This window comes from Dromaius novaehollandiae, chromosome 1 (genome assembly GCF_036370855.1).
Source record: "Dromaius novaehollandiae isolate bDroNov1 chromosome 1, bDroNov1.hap1, whole genome shotgun sequence".
In the NCBI taxonomy this organism is placed as follows: Eukaryota; Metazoa; Chordata; class Aves; order Casuariiformes; family Dromaiidae; genus Dromaius; species Dromaius novaehollandiae.
In genome coordinates this window covers 135901924-135926954 of record NC_088098.1, presented here as the reverse complement: position 1 = coordinate 135926954, position 25031 = coordinate 135901924, and the positions used below count along the sequence as shown (strand labels likewise).

General features: G+C 36.5%; 1 protein-coding gene across 1 annotated transcript; it reads left to right on the top strand.

The window, feature by feature from the left end:
• The first annotated feature begins 11 nt into the window (after window positions 1-11).
• SYAP1 (synapse associated protein 1) lies at window positions 12-24052 on the top strand. Its single transcript, XM_026120676.2, has 9 exons — window positions 12-319; window positions 4540-4658; window positions 9485-9551; window positions 11243-11316; window positions 11668-11807; window positions 13539-13684; window positions 20018-20076; window positions 21152-21299; window positions 23020-24052. The coding sequence occupies exons 1-9, from the start codon at window positions 133-135 to the stop codon at window positions 23145-23147; spliced, it is 1068 nt and encodes a 355-aa protein (XP_025976461.1). The 5' UTR covers window positions 12-132; the 3' UTR covers window positions 23148-24052.
• Window positions 24053-25031: the final 979 nt, after the last annotated feature.

The following is a 25031-nucleotide window of genomic DNA, read 5'->3' as shown; positions in this document are numbered from 1 at the left end:
CTTCCCTGCGACGTTCGGAAGTGGCGTATGCGGAAGGAGCGGCCGGTCCGGGTTTCCGCGTAGAGAGCCGCTTGTACGTGCCGTTAGGAGTGTTCGGTAACCGCCGATCGTGGCCGCGGCCGCCCCTGCGCCATGTTGCGCGGCCTGGGCAGTTGGTTGGGGCTGGAGCGGGCAGGCGAGGAGAAGCTGCTGCCGGCCGAGGAGGGGAGCAGGAGCAGCCCCGTGGATGCGGGCGAGGAACCGGCCGCGCGGAGCCAGGAGCAAGTGGAGCTGCAGGCGGACTCGGACCCGCTCCTCAGCCAGGCCAAGGGACTCGGCAGTGAGTGTCCTGCCCGCGTTGACGGGGGCGAGCCGGGCGGAGGTGGCCCGGCCCTGACACCGGCCGGGGGGCTGCTGCACCTGACTGAAGAGCCCCCTTGCCACCTCTCGGTGCGGCTCCGGCGGCTCGTGTGTCCCCGCTGCCTTTGCTCCGCTCCCCCGCCGTACCCCGGGTCGGGCTGGCCTGCGAGGTAGCGGAGAGGTGAGGGGGCGCTCCAAGTAGTGCTTCCCCAACTTCACGATACACACACAGCGCAGCTGGGAGGGCTTCACGCCAGGGGAAACGGAAAAGGTCTCAGTAAAGGAATAGCTTCCCTTTTTGGGGGGCCATCTTGCCCTGGCCACCTCGCCTGGGGAGTGGTGCTTATGTTGGTATCAAAAAGAAAAAAAAAAACACACACACGCGCATGCACACACACACACACACTGCTTTTAAAGCAGTAAAACTGTCTTTGTATGGTGATAGTAACACAGGCCAGCAACTGAAGGAGCAAAGGTAGGCCAGTTTAAGGCATGTTTAGGGGTTAGGACAGAAGTTAAAAATAGTTACCATTTTCCCTTAAGGCAAAGCTTTAACTGAACAAAGTAGACACAAATTGGTTTTAAATTGAATTAAGCATGCTTGTTCTCTGTTCTACAAAGTTAAAAGAAAAATGCTGTTTTCCCTCTAGATAACTACAGCTCTGATGTAGCTTGCTTAGTGATGCGAAAGGAGGAATGCAAGCTTATAAGATAACCAAAATACTCTTAAAAAAAAAAAGCGTATCTTTCCAGATATAAACTGATCCACATCAGATTAGCTAGTCTGTAAAGTGCTCTCAGTGAAGAATACGTTAAGAGCCATTCTTCTCTACTCTTGTTCTGTGATGTTCCCATGTATCTTCCTGTTTTGCATTTGTTTTAAATCATCTTTGTTAACTGTGGTCTATGACATACATCACTACTGTGCATTTCATAAGTTGGAGTTTTTCCTACAATCTGCTCCACAATTCTGAAACAATCCCATGTAACTGATAAAGCTGGAAGCCTGAAAGTGAGCTGATTCTCGTAAAGTCCAGGAAATGAAGATGTAGTTAAGAGATTCCGTTTGCGTGAAAATAACTGACAACAGGAAGTGTTTAAGTGAGTTGCTAACAATTCTGTGCACTGTTGAAGGATGTTGCCATGCTGGAAATCAAAAATCATATGAAAAATTGTTAGATGTTTGAAATACGAATCAAGGCATTCACTGCAAACACTTCAGTTATTATCTTTCTAAGAAAAATTATTAAATGAGCAGTATTTCTTTAAGTATCTGTTATTCTGTTCTGACTATGGGAGAAGTTATGTGAGCAGGCAGAATAATGTACTTTGTGAAGTGTTGTGTTTTTTATGTAAAAATACTTTAACTGTTTTGTTAAACTCATCTGTAATGAGACAGGGCTGTAGTTAGATGTAGGTAAGAATTCTGTTTTACTGTAGTAGGTACTTAGATAAAGTTCATACAAAGTGGAATTCCGTTGTTAAAGTGTTAGAGTGTTTGTTACTGGTGCTCTAAAACACTGGATCAGTATCTTTTGAAAGCTTCATCTGAGATGGTTCGTGAATGTGGTTTGTCCTCTACTTTCTGTACTGCAGCAGATTATCTATGTAGGTTGTTTGCAGATGCTTGTCTGGTTAGTGCGGTAAGTAGATTCTAATCCAGTAGTTGCTCTGACTGTGGAGGAGGGAAAAAGACTGAATTTTGGGGAGAAGAATAAGTATTGACTGTTATGCATTTAAAGGTCCATCCCATAACAGTAAACATACTAATCTGTAAAATATGTAACTCCTTCAGATTCAATTTCAGTGAATTTATTTGCTCTGGAAGTGAGAATTTGATCTAGTGATGCATGGATTTGACATGTCTGTGTTCATCCATGTCTGTGATACAAGAGAAGATTGCGGTAGAAAGGTCTTCTTTTTAAAAGCAGTTGGACATTACTGTTCTAAGACATGAAAGCTCTTGAACTGTCTGTATGGTGAACAACCAGCATAATTGTGCGGACAGATTTCCCTAGCACATGAACATTTCTACCAGTAAAACTGAAATCTTGCATATATTAAATAGTTTGTATGCTCATCATCATGTTATTACAAAAGGTAGCTTTGCCAGCATAGCATCATCCGTGGTGGGAGAGTTTGTCAATGTGAACTAAAAATAAATATTGCTTGTCAAATACACTTAATACAGACATAATTTTGGAAGAGGGAAGTAAACTTTCTTGGTCCTTTGAAAGTGGAAGCATTGTTTTTAGACTACTAGTTCACTAGGCCAAGTACTGTTTCCTATTGAGGCTTTATAAGTGCCTCAGTATAAGAAGAATACTTGTCCTTAATAGAAAGAAAAAACATTTTGCGCTTCAGACTAGTTTCAGTTCTGTCCATAAGACTGGCCAAAACCACTTTGCTCAACTATATCAAAAAGTTGCTATGTTGTAGCATAACATACACCACCTGTGATGACAAACCTTTCAGGACCTTTTGCACCTGAAACAATTGTGTATAAAAAAGCTTCTAGGGATGCATAAAACAACAAATAAAAGTTGGGGGAAACAATCCAGTAGGCTGCTGCCTCCTCTACTGTCATAAGGTGTATACTGTATGTGCATGTATATATATAAAGTGTAAGACAGGAATTTTTTTATATAATATGAAGCTTGTGATATGGTGTAAAGCCTGATAAGAGATACCAAAGATGCTAACAAGTACTGGCAGGAATTTTGGTTGTCACTATTTTGTGACTTATAAATGGAAGTTGCATATAGAAAACTGGCTTTCTTGAGGACTGGCTAGACTCTGCATTTTTCAGTACAGATTTGGTGATATCACTAAGAAAGAACATTTTATAAGCTGCAAAGAACAGCACCCAGCTTTGCAAAAAGTGACATGACTAGTCCAAAGCAATTCATTCTGTTAGTTGTTAGCAGTGGTGTGTGTTAAAATAACTCACTTTTTTTCACATGCTAAGGTAAATTTTTACATTTCTAACCTATAAAGCAACTTGAATTGTTGGGATGTCCTGAAAAGGAAGATGCTTGTTTTCTTCCCTCCCTTCTTCCCCCCACTCCCTGCAAGTGCTATCTGTTTTGACAGTCCTCCATGTAAAAGTCAATTTCTTGGAATATCTGAAAGATCCTTGCTATCCCACATGCCTTGCATTCTTTCTTATGTCTCAAATATGTCTCTGATAATCACCATGTAGCTTAAAAACACCATTGCCTCTTCCTACAAGCCTAAATTATAGGTACTTACTGACATTGTATATGCTGTAATTGTGAAATTACAGACATAAACATCTGTTTAATACAGTGCTTGTGACATCATGTAGCTATCGGAGAAATAAACTAATTCAATGTTGTTTTAAGGTAATTTGTCAAAAAATTGATATTTAATGTTTCTGAAGGTCAATGATTTACGTTTTGATGCTTGCCTTCCCAAGTATGTTGTGACCCCTCAGTTAAAAACTAACAATACAGGACAATTCTTTGTGCTATATGGTTCTTTTCTTGCCACTTTTCTTCAGTTCAGTGCTGCTGGTGTAAAAGATGGTAATTAGAGTTTTAAAAAGTATTTGTTAGTGCTGTTCTGATGCCATTCAGAAAAATAAATAAAAAGAACCACATTATTTCTAACGAAGACAAATGCGAAAAAAAGAAAATGCAAAATAGAAGAGGGGTGACATCAAGAGCAGTCTTCTACCTGAAGACTTCTGAAGGAATTTAAAGACTTACCTACTAGAAATTTTTCATGCATTTGTTTATCACTCACTTCATGAGACTTTGCATGTTGATTTTCTTAATTAAAAAAACTGTTTTACTCATGTTGCTAAGTCTAATTCATTGTTTAATGTCTGAATATTGCTTAAATAATTGAAGTTATAAAATACATTGTTGCAGAAAATTGATTGGAGAGCAGCATTTCAAGGGCTATTAGAAATGTTTGGTTTAGTAAACAAGTTTAAGGTATGATAGTTTATGGTTTACAGAAATTTTTGATCAAACATACAGTTACATAACTCAAGAACAAGAACTATAAAAGGATAAATAGAATTTTGGGAGTTCTTTGTAGCCAAGAAGCTAAGTTAAATGATTCTGAAAGAAGACTTCAAGTAGGTAGCCAAACATAGAAAGATAAAAGAAATCTAGCAAGATTGGATGTAAAGATATATTATTCAGCTTTTTCTCTTCTTATCTCTGAAAGGTTACCTCTTCAATTTTGCCACTGCTGCTACAAAAAAGATATCTGAATCAGTTGCTGAAACAGCACAATCTATAAAGAAGTCTGTGGAAGAAGGAAAAATCGACAGTATAATTGATAAGGTATTTCATTTTTCAATCACTTATCTGTAACATTTGTTTGCTTACTGTTATTGGAATGTGTAACGAATCTGGCACATGACGCTTTATTCCTTTAAACTTGTTTTAGGAATTCGATGGTTCAATGTGATGGAGAGGTCATATCTCCTATCATGACTAACAGCTTGACTGAAGTGTGCATACAGAGTAGACATGCCAGAAAATTGTTAATAGATAACTTGTACATGAAAACACGATTAATAGAACAGCTTCTCTGCAAGCTTAATAATACATGCACTCATTAGAGCAACTGACATTAAATATCTGACCATGATGGGGTTTTTTTATTGTATTAAAATTACTTAAAAGGCTTACTGTTCTACAGTGCTTGCTAACTGAAGAGTTGTTCAGGGTTTCTTCACGTTGTTTGTGTCCATTTTGTGGACCTTAGTCCTGTTCACTGCACAGCAGTCAAGTTCTTATCAGAAAACACAGTCAACTTCCTCATGTATTTTTCTAAAACATTTGTCCCTTACAATTGTCATTTGAAAGTTTTAGGAGTAGGAAACAATTCAGTTTTGCTGTGGTGAGATGGCAGGCAGTTATGATAATTTTCTTCATGTTGTGACATCTGGTCTGTATGTTGAACACCACACCTGATTGTGTGACTGAAAAGCGTGACATGGTGACATGGTTTTCATGTGAGCATGTTTTTGTAGTGTGCTCATGAAAATGACCAGGTGACGTTACCGTAAGTCAGGTACAGTTTATGTTTTTTTAAAAAATTCTTGCAATTATGTTATATTTAAAAAAAATACACACTAAAAAAAGTTTGCTTTGAAATTAAAGGCATAATAGCTGAAGTTCCAGTAATATTTGCATTTATAGCTCAACTGTTGCAGGAGAGAGAGTACACTTAAAGTTTGCAGACTATTCCAGAGTAGGAGAAGTTACAGTATCATTTTGAATCTCCATACTATATTCCAAATTCCTTGCAAGACTGGAAACATGTCTAAGATCAGTAAGACAGTGTTTTATACTTCCCTTTTGGAAATGTCATGACTGAAGAGACAAAAAATAAGAAAACCCAAAGAAAGCAAAATTATTTAGAAGCAATATTACTGGAAATCGTCTGAGGATTTTTGTTCACCAGAAAATGAATATAAGGCATCCATGAATGCTTTTGCGAAAATATATATATATAGATACATATATGCGTGTGTGTGTATATATAATATATATATTCATGTATATATCACTGTGGGAAGTCATAAATTGTGCTAACGCTCTTTACTCAATACTGCACCTGTGTTCAATATCCTTCAGGATGCAGATAAACTGGAGAAGGACCAGAACACAGTTTTAAATATGATGACATAGGAGGAAAGGCTGGAAGAATTGAGTTTGTTTTAGTCTTTTTACCAGGGTTAAGGAAGGAGTGTAACAAAGATGTCTGTGATAAACTATCTGCCATTTCTAGTGATTGTTTTTTCAAGTAGTAAACAGCTTAATTTGTTACTAATGAATTTGGGGGGGAAATAACTGAGATCTTTCTAACAATGCAGATGAGTAAGTTTGAGAATGGGTAACATAGGGTATAGAGCCCCTGTTACTGGAGATTTAAAGCTTTAATTACATGGCTGTGAGGCAAAATTGATCATGTCTCAGCAAAAGAATGAATTAGATGACCATTGGGGTCCTTCCAAGGTGCACATTTTCAAAATGTCTGTATTACTACTTGGATTTATGTGTAACTGGGGGATTATAGCATGTTCAGAAGATTCTACTAATTTGAGTCTTTAGTAGGAGACAACTTTGACCTGAATTTCCAGAGTGGATAGCAGTGTGTAAGCACACAGCTTCCATCAACTTAGATGCAGCAATGAGTGTTCAGCACATTTGCAGGTCAATTCTTTGGAAAAAATAGGTTTAATTGCCTATGCTTAGAGCAATTCTGTTGCTCAGGGATTTAAATCAGCTTCCAGGGGCTGCATTCAGTTATTTCAGTTAATACAGTCCTTTCTCTCTCTGCAGTCTTCTGCATCATTTATGAGATGTCTTCTGGTTTGACAGCAGCTGCCTCCTTTAAAAGTCCTTAGTTCCAACAGAGGAAAAATGAGGTACAATGAGTGAGACAGAACTCTTATGGAGGGAGGTGTATAATGTGATCCTGTGATTTAAAAAAAAAAAAATACATATAGAACTCTTTCTCTCCCACTTTAGAAGCATATCATGATGTTATCCCCTGTAAGCCAGTAACCGTGAAATGGAACATCTAATATGCTTTATAAGAGAATCTTCTACAATTCTTAACTAAATTTGAATTCACATTTAAGATGTAAAACAGGAGAGTGTATGCTCTTTTGACCAAAGTTTGGTTAATTGCAATGTTATTGTTAATCAAAGCCTGATCAAAAAGTCTAAGGGGTCATAGGGGAGAAGCAGATTCAATTATAATTGTTGACCAAATGATCTGACTGTATTTTTGAAGCTATAATTTTCTGTGTCCAGCTGTGCTAGAGGAAGACGTTTTTGCCCATAGCTGCCTTCTTGCTTCTTACGAAGAGATGCAGGGAAGTTGCTCTTCAGCGCTTTTCAGTTAGAATAAGTTTAAGTCAGTGAGCTGTTTAAGTTGATCTAGTTCAGGTACTACTTTTTGCTTGTTTAAGATAATTTTCCTGCTGAGACAGGCAGTTGGGGGATGTCTGGGAGAAGTCAGGTATAGTTATTTTTTTTCTAGCAGTTGCTTACAGTTTAAGTGGGAAGAAGAAATGCTATAACCTGTCTCTTAAATGCATCTCTGAAGCGAGAATAAGAATCAAGTCAGCTTTATGGATATTGTCTAGGAAGCTCATAGAGCTGTACAGTTATGGTTTCATGAGGCCCAGTGAGCTACTGAAGCAGCTCACTACTATCCTGTTCTGTCTCTGATCCTGCCACTTATCTCTGCTTCCTCTCCCTGTTCCTGGCTGCTGGCTCCATTGCTTAACTTGTGCAAGCATCAGCGTTCTTCCAGTACTTTTAAGTCACAAATTTGACAGAAAATAAATCTAGCAAAGAGTCTACGTTGTGCACTCTGTGGGCGAAGGCAGCTTGAAAGGGCAGGGGAACCATCCAAAGTCAACCCAGGTGAAGTGGGGAGTGCATGCGGGAGAGTGTCAGACATGAGAGGTACAACCAGACTCCTCCTCTTCCTCCTCCTCCTCCTCTCTCTGACCTCTCTGTCTCAGCTTCAGGGGGCTGTTGCATTGATTTGACTGTCTGGGGAACTAAAGCATTGCGCTGCTTCTTTTTTGTGTCTCTTAAATAAAATAAAGTGAGCTTAAGTTTCTTGCTATAATTGGTGCTTATGTCCTTTTTCAAAATAATTATCAAATAACTTAAATTTCTCTTGTGACTGTATTTTGTCTCCAGGTTTCTTTGACTTTTTAATGACAGCCATCTGTACGTAAAAAAAAAAGTTATATTCCCTACTACACAGGATACTAGAGTCTACCTGACATACTTTTAATCTACAGAATATCTGCAGCTGTAAGTCAGCTGCAAAAAAAGGAAAAATAGACTGAGAATATTATTTGATAATGCTTCTTTATTATAGAAATAGTAATGATTATAAAATATGCTGTAGGTAACTTAGCTATAGTTTCTTATGCCTAAAATAGCGTGTTCTTTTTTCTATGAATACCCTAGGTAGAATAACGTAAATTCCCTATTTTGACTAAAAAGCTTGTATACTAGGAAACCGGATTATAGTTTCCATAGCATCCTAAAGCTTTTCTCTTGTACCACGTGAAGTATTTTATTCTCTAAATGCTAAACATTCATATCATTTAAGATCAGGAGGAACCAATGAGATCTATTTGCATAACAGGCACTACAATAGTTCTCTCACAGATGTTACCATATGCTGAAATGCTGTGTTTTTTAACTGGAAACTTTTTTATAGGAATTCACCATGATTTGGCTTGAGAATTTATATGCTTTTTGGCAACTTGCTTAATTTATCAGTAGACCTCACTGTTTACAATTTTTATCTTAGTAGTAATCTAAATATTATAGTTTTAACTTCTAGCTTGATTCCTTTTTTGCCTCTGCTTTCTACAGAACGGCATTCACATTGTTACTTCCAGGTTATGGCATACCGACTTTGGAAATTCATTTGAAATCCCTAATCCCTAAATCTTATGCTGTGAAGTTGTGTGATGCATATAGCTCTTCCATAACCGTTCTCTGTTTTTAATGTTAACTTCAGTATAGGGTATTTCTGGAAGTAAGTCCTTGATGAAAACTGGTCAGCATCATACATAGAGAAATGACTGAATTTCAGCTAGGCAGAGATTCACTGAGTCGAACTGAAAATCACACTTAAATTTGACTTGTAAAATTGTTATTGCAATGTATATATTTCCTTAGTCAATCATTAAAACATGTCGTAAGGCCAAGGGTATATTTGAGTGTTTATAGTGTTTTAAAAAACTGTTCTATATAGCTCTAAAACATGTTGTAAGGCCAAGGGTATACTTGAATGTTTATAGTGTTTTAGAAACCTGTTCTATATAGGTCTAAACAGGTAATCTGTGGTGTTTGTATTTGATTTGGTAAGGAGATAAGTGTATTTCATAGTATGCTGATGTTCAAATTAAGTTTGTCAGCTAGGATTTTAAAAGCAAAATGGAATGGTTCAGTAAAGGGGAATGTGTGATTGACATGAAACATCTCTGGTTAGCTTACTAAAAAGATGATCAGGGATATTAGAATATGACACTGCAACGTATTTGAAAGCATTTTCTGTCTAAACATGAAACAAGCCAAATTTTTTATTTCTTGTGGCTCTTTAATTTTTATTTTAGACAATTATTGGAGACTTTCAGAAGGAACAAGAGAAATTTGTCCAAGAGCAGCAAACGAAAAAATCAGGTACTGTACTTTTTTTTTATTAGGGTAACTGTGCATAAACTAAAGTTTTACTGGAAGCTGAATAATTAAGCTCATTCTGTTTAATGAAACATAGTTATAGCAGAACTTAATGTGTGTTGTGGGGAAAAAAGATGCCATTTTTATGTGAGATTAGTAGAAGCAATAGTGTTACATTAGTTTAGATTGCTTTTTTAACCAAAATTAACTTACCATAATATAAACAAAGATCAACGTGTTAGCAAAGCTGATCTTTTATTGTTGTTTTGAATTTCAAGCGTGTGTATTATTGGAAGGAGACATGCTGATTACCTCTCTCTTGGGCTTTAGCAATCATGTAACATTTTAATAGTAAAATTAAAACCATGGGGTGGGGGTTGCATGATAGTATTTAATTAGTTTTACTGTGGGAGTTGCTGTACTTGTATTAAAGGCGTAATTGTTCTTTTGCTTTCCCATAAGTCATTTGCTTTGTAATTATCTGTGATCTAAATTCTTCTTGGAGTTATCCACCCATGTATTACTGAGATCAGTGGATCTATTTGAGACTCTAATAAGCAAAATTTTTTTCTAAGTTCTGTTTCATCATTGGTTTATCTTCTTTAATGTGTTAACCTGAATACCATAATTTGTTACAGTTTGAATAAGTAGTGGCTCTGTTTTAAACATTGAATATGAGACAGTTTTAAATGGATCATGATGAAATTTTTCATACTGTCTGTAGTTAATACGTTAATCTGGCTTCTCCTTGCAGTGCTGCTCATGTGATCATGCTGTCTGTATATCTATCTTTTTGTTTCTATTGATAAACTTTGGCATCTGTTGATAAATACATTCCTATGAGTTTCATGAAAACAGGTAGCTGGGTTAACAAAAGAGAGAGAGAGAGAGGCGGGCTCACTGAAAGAAGTGATAGCATCAGTTCATACCTATTGGACATCAGTGACTCCCTGTGGGAGAAAGATCTTAAATATGCCAGGTGCATAGGAAACCAAGCTTCATTAGTTCTAGAGCACAAGAATTATTTGTAGACTACTAGCGATGCATCATGATGTCTCTGCAGGCTGAATCAGCATAGACAGTGAAGAGATTAATCTATTTATGTGCATCTAGAATAGTTCATTTTCTCTGCTTATGGCCTACAGAATGAACTGTTCTGGAAATATCTGTGTAAATACGCTTATTCAGTGTATAACATGTTGTAATTTATAATAAATTTAGAACTTCTTTTTCTCTGTAACTAAGGAATTGCTTCCTTAGCTGACACCAGCCTTCTGGATGTCAAAAGAATTGATTCAATAGTAAATTATTCTGAAAACTTAAAAATCAGACACAGTTTAAAGTTCATCTAGAAATTTCTATGTGCAGACCACTTAACCAGTTCTACAACACTCCTTTAGTAACTAAACTAAGAAACTGCAGGTCTAACTGAACACAGTAGGAAGAAAACCCTACAGTTTTAGTTTTTAAAATCATCAGCTATCTAAATTTTCTGTTTACTTTCATTAAGCAAAGATCCATTGCTAGAGCTTATCTCTTAAAGATGCCTTAGAGCTTAGTTTAGGGAAAAGGAACAATGAACTGGCGTACTGATATAGGTGACATTTTACGTTATTTTGTTTAGCAATAGGTTATATAGCATTTTGTGTTTAAATGTAATAGAAAGGTAATTATTTTCCCCCTTTTAATAATAGAAGCAGCAGTGCCTCCTTGGGTAGATAGCAATGAAGAGGAAACAATTCAACAACAAATACTGGCCTTATCAGCAGTAAGTATTTTGTTTACTGTAAGATCTGGAACTTTTCTGTAGAGATTAAAACTTCCTTTTTTTCTTTTTTTTTTAAGTAAGTGTGTCTGAGATTATTAAGTTACATATTGTCAATATGCATTTTTTTAGATGTCTGTCACTGCACTGGTAATGTAAATAGGAGTTTTTCTGGTGCTGACTTGAGCTGAAATAGATCCCCAATACAATTTTTTTTCTTTTTTTTTGAAGGTTATGCAGCTTTGTGCTATTACTAGAAATATGTGGGAAGTGGGATTGCTTTGCTGGTCATGTGTGTTGAATACAATATACTTTTTCTGATATAAGTTAACAACTATAATATGTTCTTCAAAGGATAAACGAAATTTTCTGCGGGATCCTCCAGCAGGTGTTCAGTTTAATTTTGACTTTGATCAAATGTACCCTGTTGCAGTGGTTATGTTACAAGAAGATGAACTTCTCAATAGGATGAGGTTTGATCTCGTTCCTAAACAGTAAGTAATTTTTGCTGGTAACTGTGTATAATTGTACTTGTAATGCTTCTGCTTTAATATTTGTAAATTACTTTTTCTTCTTTTCACTTCCTTCAATTCTTCCGGTATGTGCTTCCACTGTATGTATTTTGTATCTGCTAATTTCAAATATGTGGAATGTTGTGGAGACACTGCAGTTTAGCAATTAAAAGAACGGCTAAAAAGAAGTAGGTCTGTTTGGAATTCAGAAGGACTAAGGACCTGTTAAGATTTGAGTATGGAAGAGGTCTCAAATTTTTCCAAGTTCAAGGCACTAAATTGATTGAGATTTTTTTCCCCAAGAAATGTAAATAGTGCAACAGAACTTTTCAGATCTAGTGCTGTAATTGACACCCCAAAGAGATTAGTAGAGAGAGAGACCCTCTGAAGAAAGGACAGAAGAAGGCATTACAGAGACTGATTCTAATAAAAGTAATGCAGTCAAGAAAAGCTGGTTCTGAACAGCTATGGAAAAAGGTCTGTGTTGTGACTGCCTTCTAGTGGACTTAATGAAAAGATAAGTAATATTTCTGTGCCAGCACTTCTGGCCTGTTCCAGTATGGCTTCTTAATCTCAGTTTTATTCTAGTCCTGTTCTCCTTCCCTACCCAGTCCTAGACTCTGCTCCTTAAGCTTGTTTCACAGGTCACCCTTCTTGTTAAGCAGGAGTTTCCAGCATTAGTCTCCTTTTCTGAGGATGGAAAGTGGAAAGTAAACAGCTTTGTGAACTTCTCTGTCTAAAGTCTCTTCCTTTTGTAAAACTTCTAGCTCCTCATTGTATTTACCCCTTCCCTGCTGTTTCTTTCTGTCAGGCCTAATGCTTTGCCTCTATTCCAGCTCTCCATCAGATCTGCTCTGATGCTGTCTTCAGTCTCTGGTCCTGCTGTCGTTGCCTAGCCTACCCCATTGCTTAATAGATTTTCTTCTGTTCTTAGTCTCAGTAGGTACTGTTTGCCTGAACATGAAAAAACAAAGGTGACTCCAGTCTTTCCTCTTTCTTTCTTGACCTACATGGCTTCCTTCCCCAGCTGCCTTGGTTTTTCTGGCTTCTGTTTCTTCTGGGTTAAAACTGGATCTCCTCCTCTTTGCTGGAGGATCATCAGTGGGAAATGTCACCAAGGAGATGGGATTATCATCTTTTTACCAGAGCTGATTGTTTACTAGATGGCAGTTTCTAGCTACTGAAAGTCCTGCACTTGCAGACTAGGCCATGCTGAAAGTCATGCAGAAAGTGAAATAGTCTCACTGCAATCTTAAAAGGGCTTTTGCCTGTAAATCAAAGATTCCTTTTTCATCTGAGGTCTAGAGAAGATGTACATGAATGTATCTTTTTCACAATGAGAAAATGTAAGTTTTAGAGAGGAAGTAAATAGAACAGGGTTATTTGTTTTGTTGGGTTTGTTTACATGATTTGGAAAGAGGGATAGAAGAGCATAATGTTTTTCCAAATATGCATTGCTGCCTGCTGTTAAGCTTTTTTTGAACAAAGAACCTGTTACCATTATATGTTCAAGTCTGATGTAACTATCTTGTAAGAGATCAAAAAATTTTATGTTTTTTTTTAAACTGTTTATTTCAGAAATTTCTAAGATTTTACTGAAGAGGCAGTTCTTCCTACTCCTTCCTTCAACATGTTTAGTTTTATTTCATCATTAGTTGGTAGAAGAAACTACATTCCCACATGTAGTCATCAAAATCTGTTTGTTCTCTCTAGTGTAAAGGAGGAAGTGTTCTGGAGAAATTACTTCTACAGGGTGTCCCTAATTAAACAGTCTGCACAACTCACTGCACTTGCTGCTCAACAGCAAGCAGTAGGGAAAGAAGAAAACAAAGGGAGAGAAGAGGATAGTCAACTGAAAGGTATGGAAAGGATTTGTTTTGACATGGCTCATGAAATTGAATAGTGTAACTTTTGTCATGCATATTGACTATATCCATTGGGTGACATAGAATTTTTATTCTGGATTTCTTACGAAATCAGGCATCTTGCTGAATGTTTTTGTGTAGTCGGCGGGAGATGGTGCTCCCAGCACTTTTGACCCATTTTCCAATTTCAACCAATTTTCACAGAATAGTGAAAATCTCAAGAGAGAAATTTTTGTCCTTGGCCTATAATAGCTGAAGACACAAATTCGCGTGGTCTTTGGAGCCCTTTTTTGACCTGTCAGAGGGAAGTAGGAAGTACCTTTGGTTCACCTGATAGAAAAGAGGCACTAGCCAACCCAGCCAACTGGCATGCTTGTTGCTCTAGCTTGTCTCAGCACATGTTCTTTTGTTTAGGCCTCCGGCCAAACAAGTAAGTTGGTGATGTGGAGGTAAGATTACTGCAGGCAGGGGAGGCACAGAACCATACAGGATATGGAAAGGGACAGAATATATTGTAGAAAGGGAGAAAGGTGGGGGGGGACATGAGGCTAGCTGAGATTCAACCTTGAGGTGGAAAAAGACACAGGTTTCCTCTGTTATGCTGATCAGTTTATATGGTGTATCATTATAGACCCCCTTTTAGGTCACTGGGCATCTTTAGCCATGTGTAAAAACACTGCAGGCAGGATATATACAACTTAAGAGTGTAAAACAGTTACTAGCTAACACACAAAAGATACCTAGTAGCTCATTAAATCCTAACTTATGTTATGTACATTCACTAGCCCGACAAGACACTTGAAGAATCTTTGCTGGCCCAGGAGGCATTAGGCAGAAGGAGAAAGGTCAGCCTCTGCTGCTCTTTCAACAGATTCTCAGATCTCCAAATTGTCATCTTCCATCAAATCCATTGACACTGATGACACTGGCAAGCTGACAACCAAATGATGACTGTCAAGTTGACTCATTCCTCCCACCCTTTACCTTTTTATTACAACTTTCTCAGGATATTATAACTTTCTATATTGGTATTTTTCCTCTTGAGTCCTTGTGCAACTAATGATCCCATCTCTGTAATCCTACTTCAGTTTGTTATTTCACCTTTCCTATCTTTTTACACTTTCTCAGAGCTCTTGCACAATTTGGCAGTTTTCTCAGTGGTCTAAGCTGACATTACACAGCTGGGCCTTGACTCCTTGGACACAAGCAGCTGAATCTTGGAGTGAGGGGAAGATTGCAAGGTGGCTTACAGAGCAAGGTTTTTGCATTGCATAGAAGATACTTTTGAAAAACAGACTGTAGTTTGCCAACAGCTTGGCTAATTCTGTTTCTCGTAGATTCTGTTTGAGTGTGTGCGTTAGCCCAGGCAAGGCCCCCTTCTAGAATGAATCAGGTAGTTTTCTCTCAGTCAAAATCCAAGCAATTTTGACAGGACAGTTCACTCTGGAATCTACTCCAGACAGGAAGGCACCAATTCTGACTTCTTTTATCCAGTACAGTTCTCTCCTGTCCCAATGGGCCATGTATACTCAAACGTTGCAGCACGTCCCCATGTTGAATGGCACATTGTTAATCATAAAAGCACTGCTCATACTATTTTAGATTTTGTAAGCTAAAAAAGTTGTTATGGCCCGTAATGGTATTACATGGAGCGCAGAAGAGATCTAGGCCAAATCTACGCAATGTGACCACAGGCGGTACACGCCAGAGGATGCTAGCCCTTGAGCAGAGTAACTATTAGCCCATACTGGTGGGCTATGGGAACCGGGGCTTCTCTCTGTGAGGAGGTCAGCAAAGACAGTATGGAAGTAGCCTAATGTGATTTATCTATTTACTGTAATTGTATAATTCTTTTCCTGTGTATAGTTTCAGGGACCGTTTTAAGCAAAGGAGTATAAAAATTGTGTTTTATTCTGCACCTTTAATTTAAAAATGTGCCAGTTACAAAAAATGAAGTTGCAAGTTACACAATAGTGATTATTCCTACTGTTTTGGTAGTTTTGTAAGCATGTCTTTCTTCTTTATAGAACAGAAAAGCGATAGAGGAAAATATTATATAGGGAAACAACTGAGAGAATTATTAGAAAATGTTTAAAATATTCAAGTTTTCCTGAGTTACTTCAAGTTACTTCCATTTTACAGTGAAGACTTATATCCAAAGGCAGTGTCGCTTTAATACCTGATGTATATGAGAAATGACTTTCGATGGCTTGTCTTTATGTTATATATTAATCTATTTATTTGGTTACCTACCTGGGCTTCTAAAAATTTTATTCAATTGCTGATTTTTTCAGTAGATAAAATATCCTGGAAAAAAGACATCCTTGACCTCAGGTTCCTTTCTAGTTACCATTTTGTTTTCATTTTCTCTTTCTGCATATGCCTTGTATGTACCATTTATGAACATTGTTCCAAGTTGCCACTTCTGTTTTTTGTTGCTGGTTTTTGTGCTATGTTTTTTAACAAAAACGCTACCAATCTCTTGGCCCATAGTGGCCAATGGAGTATATATCCCATATTTGTGCTATCACAAATCATTTTGACACTAGTAAAGGCGCTGTCTTTTGGTCCCACCTTGCCTGCCTCTGTGGTAACTTTTTCAGTGGATACTCTCCTGCCCTTTTGTGCTATGCTGTAGGATTTTGTCTTTGGTTGACTCTGCCTATCCACTTGCACTCACATTCTTGTGTAATCTTAACTGTGTGTATGGCCTCAGAGTTGTACTTCCCACACACACACACTTAAACCAGTGGCTAGTAAATCTACCCCTCCAATGTTCATGTGTCATCTAGTTCTGTATTTTCATGCAAGTCTAACATCCTTTCACAGGTATCTTATCATCAACTTACTGGCCAAACCTGTGAACCTCGTTTTTCTTCTTTCCTTCTCTTATATTCATTGTCTATATTTACTTTAATTAGAAGCCTGACAAGATGGATAATAATATTGTTGTTAGCTGGTATTGTTTAGTGTTGCTGCTGATTTTTTTTCATAACTTTTTTTTAATCTATTCATGAAAAACTAAGACCTCCATATCTTAACTGGCTCTTCTTATGCTTATTCAAATATTGGCCAAAAAGCAGGATTAAAAAAATTGCAAAAACTTCATTTCTTCAGGAAGTCATAAACTAGCCAACAATTATAAAAGAAGAATAGCTTGAGACAAGTGGATAATGTCAACTCAATATGAGAGAAAAAGCAGTCTCAAAGATATTAATTCTTCATGTATTTCATGTAACTTGGTGTCTGGGTAAAGGTGAGAAATTGTATTATTGATTCCAACACAAGGAAGTTGGCAACATAAAGTCACTTTTTACTAGATACCTCAGAATCTTGCAAGGTGCAGTTTCATGGAAGCTGTGACTTTTTGTTCCTTGTGTAAAAGAGCAATTCTTTAATGCCCTACACTAACTCTTTCAACATAACAAAGTTCTTGTCTCTACCTTTTAGTGCACTACATTTAGGCCCATTTCCTTCTCACCTGTTCATGTCTTGTCACTTCTATGCTCCTCCCACATTCAGGTTCCATTTTTATCATTTTCTGACAAGCAAGCTGTGTTCTCTTTTATGTGCAGTTTTCTTTTATGTGTGCAGCTGTCATCAACTCAGGAAATCTCTGGCATTTTCATTATTTTGTCAACCTCGACAACTAACTGGCATGCGAATGCAGTCTTTTTTATTTTTCTTTTTGTGTTGCTTTTTTCTTTATCTTTTATGGATTTTTATTTCATTTGTATTGTTCATTATAGCAAGTGATAGAATTGTAAACTGTTAGGAATAGTGATTATCTTCTCCTCTGGTTTCTGTAGTGCTTTACGATAGATCTTTGAGTATATATATCTTTGCAATCTTTGAGACTTTTAGTCCATAGTATAGAGAAAAAGATGGTATTTGGAAAGATTTCCTCCAGCTTAGTAAAGCAGAAGCTCTGCCAAAAGACACTTTCTTCACTATCATTTTTAAGCATATTAGTATGCTTCCCCTTATCACAGAGCTTCTTATTTGATTTCTGTTTCTGCGTCTCATTGCTTCAATAAACCAATTTCAGAAAATAGAAAGCTGCTACTGTTGTGGCTGATTGGCTCATCAAATAGAAGTACTTCTACCATTAATTACAATGCTGAATGTTTCCTTTACACAAGTTAAACGTGTAGTTAAATGAACAGTGTTAAACTGTATGTTCCTATGACAATGTAACCTTGGTTTTAAGCAGTACAGCATGTAGGTCACATTTGCAAACCCAAGACATGGCTGTTTCAATGAAAGTGTTTCAACTTTGCAGAAGAGATAGGGCAACTCACCCTATTGAACAACAAACCTCTTATCTTTGAGTCATCCTCTCAGAAACTCTTAGAAATTGCAGTCAAAGAGAAATCTGTTGGATAATACCCGAAGAGTTCTGCTAGTAAAACTTATCATCACAACTGAAAACAAAGATATCTTCAGCAAAAGTTTACAAAATGCAATGTTTTTTGGCTTGTCAGGGATCTCATACAATTCAGAAGACCAGTATAGAATATGCAGATAGGTTTACTGTCCTAATCACTACATTTTATGTAATAGCAAAGATATATTTACTAGACCATGTTTTGTTTGAGTCTGAATTTTAACAGGTCTTGGGGAATGTGAATCATCTGTGTTTTATTTTTGATTAAAATGACCTTTTGGAGGTTGGATACCCTAATTGGTGGATAAAACTAGTAGTTGTCTGCTAGTAACCCTTCCTGATGTTCAGAGTGTCTTCTCAAAGCTGACTGATGTCTATAAAATAGAGTTAATTGCCTTCCATTTTATCTCCATCTGTCTCCTCCTTACATGCTATTTTCACGAAGTTTAATTAGCATGGTTGGTGGGGAAGAAAAAAGAAGGGACAAATCGGAGACATCCCACATTCTAATGCAGAAGCTATATGCACAAGCTGTGTAACCAAATGGCAGGTTCTAATCCTTCTCCAGATATCAGGAGCTATTTAGTTAGAAATGAGGTGGCTCTAGGACATGATGCTAGGCCAGCAGTTCCAAACCAGTGCTAATGGTATGCTAGTCACTTCAGACTGGTATGTGGCCCAGTGCTGAGTTGCTCTGCTGCTTCTGCGTGAGAGAGGGTGATGGAGCTTAAGGCACCTCTCTTGCCCTGTGCATTGGGCACTTGTCACTGAACAGCCCAGAGTCCTGCAGCCTGCTCTGTTGGGGCTGCTGCTGCCACTGTAGGTGTCATGTTGGATACAGTAACACATCCTCTGCAGATTGGGAAGGGGAGGGAATAAAGAGGGTGTGACAGGAGCCATTGAATAGATGAGCTGCATATGCAGCGGCAACCACCAATTAAAGAATTATTTTAATTAGAGCTGATTCTAATTTTACAAATTAACCCCCCCCAAAATTCTCCCTTCAGAAATTGCTGAGTGAGCAGGAGAGGTCCACCTGCGCACATCACAATATGCAGAGCTGCAAGCTCAGAGCTGTTTTGCACGTTTAAACAAATAAAATTGCTAATCAAGCACATAACCACTACCACAACCTGCGCAGTATGTTAATTGTTCTTGCAACCATATGGCTTTTCATGGCAACATCTCTACCCTACTAGTTGCACGAGGAGGAAGCCTGGAATATTCTTTACCTACCGAGATCTGTCCCTGCATATAAACAGTCATGCCCCTCTAGCACCATGCTACTAAATTCAGAATGCACAGTAAGCATTATTAGGAAGTCGGAGACAGTTTCTAGGGTTGCTGTTTTTCAGCGATTTCCTACCTCCCATGTGAAAAGAAAAGGTAAGGCTGCAAAGCGTTCTTCTCAGGTGCATTTGGGGATGTGTATACAGGTGTAATCCAGTAGATCTGAGAGCTAGCTACTGCCCATGTCTGTGGTAGTGGCCAACCAGATAAGTTTGGGAACTGTTCTATGCAGTGACTGGATTTCAGGAGCAAGTCTGCATCTTTATAACATTATAGATTTTATGCCCTATGGTGCAAACCATGAGTGTTTTATAGAAGATGTTCCTCCTGATTCCCAACTGTTCATATTTCATAGTTATTTGGATCGTTTTGAGGTGGGCAGAGTTGTTCCCATGGTTTAACTTTGGATTCAGAGTGAGGAAATAGCTTGTTAAATTTGACTTTAATTAATCGGGCATATAAAATCACTTCTCTTGATAGTCTTGTTTTTAGTGCAAATGCTTCACCCATGGCCGAATTCAGCTTTTAACCACAAGAATTCCGTAAAATTGAAAACACAGTGTTTCCTTATATATTTAATAGCTATGCAGATTAAATGAGATCTTTATCTATTTAAATATAATTTACCTTTTTTTTCCCCCTCTTGTTAGAAACAGTACGGCCCAAAACACCACCTGTTACAATAAAGTCTCAGCTAAAATCTCAAGAGGTAAAAATGCTTTTATATTTTTATCTAGTATTTAGTATGTGAAACTGTCATTTAATATGTAATTATGCATCCTTTTGAGTTAGCTGTACGATGAAATTGTAATAATATAAATATCTGCCAGTTCTATGCTAACTTGCTGCTGTTCCTGCTGTTCCCTCTGCTGTTATGTTGTGAGAATGTTTGGTTTTAGTACATATACTTTAAAGCTCATTTTTAGGAGAAAAAACAGTAGTGTACCTGAAGAATAAATACTTTTGTTAGTATCCTCCTCCTTGTAATAATACAAGGGTTTTTTGTTTGTTTGTTTTTTAACTCTGAAGAGTAAGGTGGTTCTGACATGTTTGGATTACAAAGTTTGCATTGTATTTGAACACGATAGTTTCACTAAAATATAGACTCTCCCTCACACGTGCATGCACACAGACATAGTGTGCCATGTTTTGTCCAATGCTTTAGCAATAGCAAGCTTAAATTTAGGACATCTAAATTATGCGTTGCCATAGCAACATTATTTTATTGTGAAGGCAAGAAGAGCTTTGTTTGACATTGCAGAAACCGTGAACTTGGACACCTAATGACACTTGTTCATTTCTGTGTTGTAAAATCAGTACTAGAGAACTCTCTTGGCAGAAGCAGAGCTGTACATTCACTTGGCAATAATATGTAGTGCACTAAATTAAACAAACATATTTCCAAAGAACAGTCCTCTTTAATCTTATTTGTGTATAGAAAGTTGTTACTGGATTGTGTTCAAAACTTAATATTAGCCATAGCTGCTGTTCTAAACTACTTATGAGTGCCTTATTGTTCCTGAAGATTAAAAAAAACAGAATTAAAGTTTTTAGGAGAATGCAAAAAGGAGCCTAGGATGGAAAGCAGATCATTTTCAGTACAGCTATCTAACATTCTTGTCTGTATATAAAAAAAAAAAAACTCTTTAAAAATGCATTTGTAATGCATTTGTTTTGTTTGTTTGGTGACTCTATCTAAAAGGCAGTCACACAAGGGAAAGTATGTATTCGTGGCACGTTTTGTCCCTTCTTGCATGAGCTTCTACAAAACTATCTTATTATAGGATGAGGAAGAGATTTCCACAAGTCCAGGTGTATCAGAATTTGTGAGTGATGCTTTTGATGCCTGTAATTTGAATCAGGAAGACCTAAGAAAAGAAATGGAACAACTGGTGCTAGACAAAAAAAGAGAAGAGACTTCAGTAGTAGAAGGTAAGGTTTTTTTGTTTGGTTTGTTGGTTTTTTTTTTTTAAGCTGATAATTACTTTATCTTGACACCTATTTTACCATATGTGTTCTTGGGGTATTTTTTAATGATTATAGAGGGCAACATAATAAGGAGTTTGTTTATTTTACTATTTCTTACCCTCTTTCTCAAACAGAGTAATTCTAAGATAGGTTGATTCAAAAAAAGAAATACTGTAATTAAATTTAGGAAAGTAGATTTATGATTGTTTTTCAAAATGTATGAGATGTTCTGCAATGAAATATTACAGAAATTAGTGATAGTTATGAGAACAGTCAAGCCATGTCTCCTGCAGAATGTTATTTGTGAGGAGTTTTAAGTCCAAAGAACCTAACAATTTTAAGTGGCTCATTTATAAAAGTTAGTAGTGGAATATTTTTTCTCCCTTCTCTGTGTTCTTTCATAGGTGCTTACATGCCAGCCATGGTTTATTTTTGTTTAATTGACATCCTTCTAGGTATAGTACAGTACATTACTGGAAGTCACGCTATGTTTTCTTCTTGTGTATCAACACCAGCAGAAAAGGCAGTGTTTGCACCAGGCCATGGGTTTATGGATGCTTTTGCTTTAAAAGATTTACATGTGTTTGGAACAGTTAAAGTTTAACAAATAGCTTTGAGAACAATGAGAAGGAATGAAATATGGCTTATTCTAAAAATGATTCACAAGAAGTAATTAGTGTAAAAAGTGGAAAAATAAAATCAGTCTGTGATGATGTGACTCTGGCCATATACAACAAACTATTTACTAAGAAGATACTTTGTATATAGATGCTTGTCATAACACAATTTTCAAAATCCATCTTACAGAATATGTTTTTGAGGTTGTGAATCCTTGTTTTCTGAAATCTTTTTCAATCTATAGCCAAGCTTGAGGAATTTTTAAGATTAGTATTAGTTTCTTGCATGTAGCTTCTTGATGAAAGCATAAGCCATTAACATACAATTTGTTTAGAAAAATCTCAGCTGGCCTTACTAACTTGGACTATGAAATTACCTACCTTCATATCCAAAGTATTATAATAGTAATTATTATGTAATACTTCAAATGCCCATCTCCTCCCCCATTCTCTTGCATATGATAGGTAAAGTCAATTAAAACAGAGATTAACAACACAGGAATGCCTTCTGACTCATTTTTTGCCCTGAAGTACGAAGTATGATTTAACCCTGGTTAAGTTAACTTGCTTAGCTACAAATGTCAATGCAGAAAATACCTACTTCTTTTTAAATTTATCAACAATATTTGATCTTGATTTTTTCAGAAACGTATATTCTACAAACTTATGAACTTTTATTCACTTCCTAAATAACACACACTTTTTTTTGTGAGACTTGATAGAGATTGAGTTGATAATAGAGTGAAATACTTGAATTCACTATGGGAAATGAGTTTGGAAAAGGAAACTTGTTACAGCTAAAACATGTATTTGCCTTTTTTATTTATTTACTTTATATCTTTATTATAGCATGCACGCAGGAATCCAGATGTGTGTATTAATTCCTATTTATGGTCAGTCAAAAGATAGTATTTTTGATCTTGATGTTTCTTTAATTTTGAATGAGAATTTCCATAGAATACAAGGGAGATCAGATTGATTCAATGCAAATTCATCTAGTTCTATTACCAAAAAAAAAAGAATTGATATTACCAAGTCGATTCTCACACATCATTTATGTCTTGTAGAAGAGACTGCTGATTGGGAAAAGGAACTACAGCAGGAGCTTCAAGAATATGAGGTGGTGACAGAAGCAGAAAAACGTGATGATAACTGGGACAAAGAAATAGAAGAAATGCTGCAAGAAGAAAATTAAGCATTTTCATGAGATCACTATAACCCTAAACTTTTTCTAAAAACTGACGTGAAATTTTGCTTTCATATTTTGCTTACGAAAGATCTTCAAATGACATGAAAGAATCTAAAACCATTATAATTCCATATAGGGATATAACCAGTATTGCTGTTCTTTATATGAGCAGTTTCTTCACCATTCTTTTAAAAGAAAAAGAAAAGAAAAAAGAGAGGCACTACAGGTTACATGTAATAATTAAAAGTGGTAAGATTATTACATGAAGCAACAAGTTTAGTGTGAGGCATTCTTAGGTGGCCAAGAAGTTCTACAGAAACACTTCTAAATTGAAGAATCTCAAGTTAAGTTTGTCTACAGCCTTCTATTTGGGATGTAAAGTTGGATGTTGTAAGTAACTTAGTCCTTGAAAATAATTGTATTTCATCACATTTTTGCTTTCATCCCTGTATGATCTGTAAATGTGTACCATTTATTAAGGTATTAGTATTAGTAGCTTTTGTGTGTATTTAAGTTTCTTAACATATGTAGCCAAAGAATTTATATAAAATCCTATCAGAATAACCTCTGACAATGTGTTTTAAAAAAATACTAATTCAGACTCCAAAAGAAGTACAGATTTGTTATTGATCGGGTGATATAACTGGCAAATATTTACACATTTAAATACAAGGATAGTTTCTGCTTGATTTAACCTGTTGTTTTTGTTAATTCATCATATTAAGATATTGCCTTTCCCCACAGAGAGAGATGGTTCAGTGCATTGTTCTTCAAAAGACTGTTATATTTCCATTTAATTTTGCTGTCTGCATGAGAACAAATTAAATGTTTCTTCTTATTTTAACTGCTGAAAAATATAAAACTTTGGCTGGTTTGGACTTCTTTATTAAATACTGTAGATATGTGTAAAATTGATTTGTTTCTTTGGACTGAGGGCAGAGTGAGGGGCAAACATGCTGAAATATGCCTGACCATGGCTGGATACTTCAGACTTGCACATATTTCAAAAATATACTTTGTCTCAGTGCATAAATCATGAAATCTAAATAAAAAGTTGTCTTTAAAAGATTTTTTGATTCATATTAGACATCTGGATATTACATGTAATTTTCCTATTAAGTTTGTACCTTTATATGAATGAAAATTTAATGTTCTATTTGTCATCCATTCCATAAACTTCTGTGACAAAGCACCCATAAGAGTCTAAATATGAAGGAAAATGGGTAAAATGAAGTAGGGCCCACTGATCACAATAGAACTATATGAAAGTTATATACAGTAAGTTCTGTTCACGTTGGCAATGCTTAGTTACTGTTCTTACTAGCAATACTCACTTACTAGTTTGTTCAGGCTGCAAAATGGACCAGCTCTTCTAAACTTTACATTTTTCTCAATTTTTTAAAAAAGAAAGAACCCACTTTTACATTTGTTTTTCTACAGTACTTTCCATTCTTGAACCATGGAGCCAATAAGGATGCATGGAGTACTTCAGAGAATGTGTTTAAAAAAGAGAGAGAGTAAAAGCTTATATATGCTGAATAGCTATTTCATGTAAAACTTCTGAAATCTGCACCTGTTTGGATTTTTTTCAATGTGCCTGTAGTTCAATAACTGCTGAGATATGGCATAACAAATCCTTTAATTCAAGAATTTTTTTCTTCGATTGTTGGTAAATTACAAAATTTCCATCAATATGAACAACAGGTGGACTTGAAGTATATAGAATTTGATTTTTACCTACAAGAGATTAATATCCAAAACCTAGACTGCTGGGAGCACTGGGATAAGGACCTCATGAGTTTGCTTCTACTGCCAAAATGTTGTCCCTAAATGATTTTTGATAATGAGATTTCATTAGCACTGTCACATTGCAGAAGAAATCTGATGCTT

Excerpts from the sequence above, each read along its gene's own strand:
- SYAP1 (XM_026120676.2), top strand. The coding sequence starts at position 133 with ATGTTGCGCGGCCTGGGCAGTTGGTTGGGGCTGGAGCGGGCAGGCGAG. Across the intron at positions 13,685-20,017 it reads AGAGGATAGTCAACTGAAAG|AAACAGTACGGCCCAAAACA; the intron begins GTATGGAAAGGA and ends CCCTCTTGTTAG. Across the intron at positions 20,077-21,151 it reads CTCAGCTAAAATCTCAAGAG|GATGAGGAAGAGATTTCCAC; the intron begins GTAAAAATGCTT and ends ATCTTATTATAG.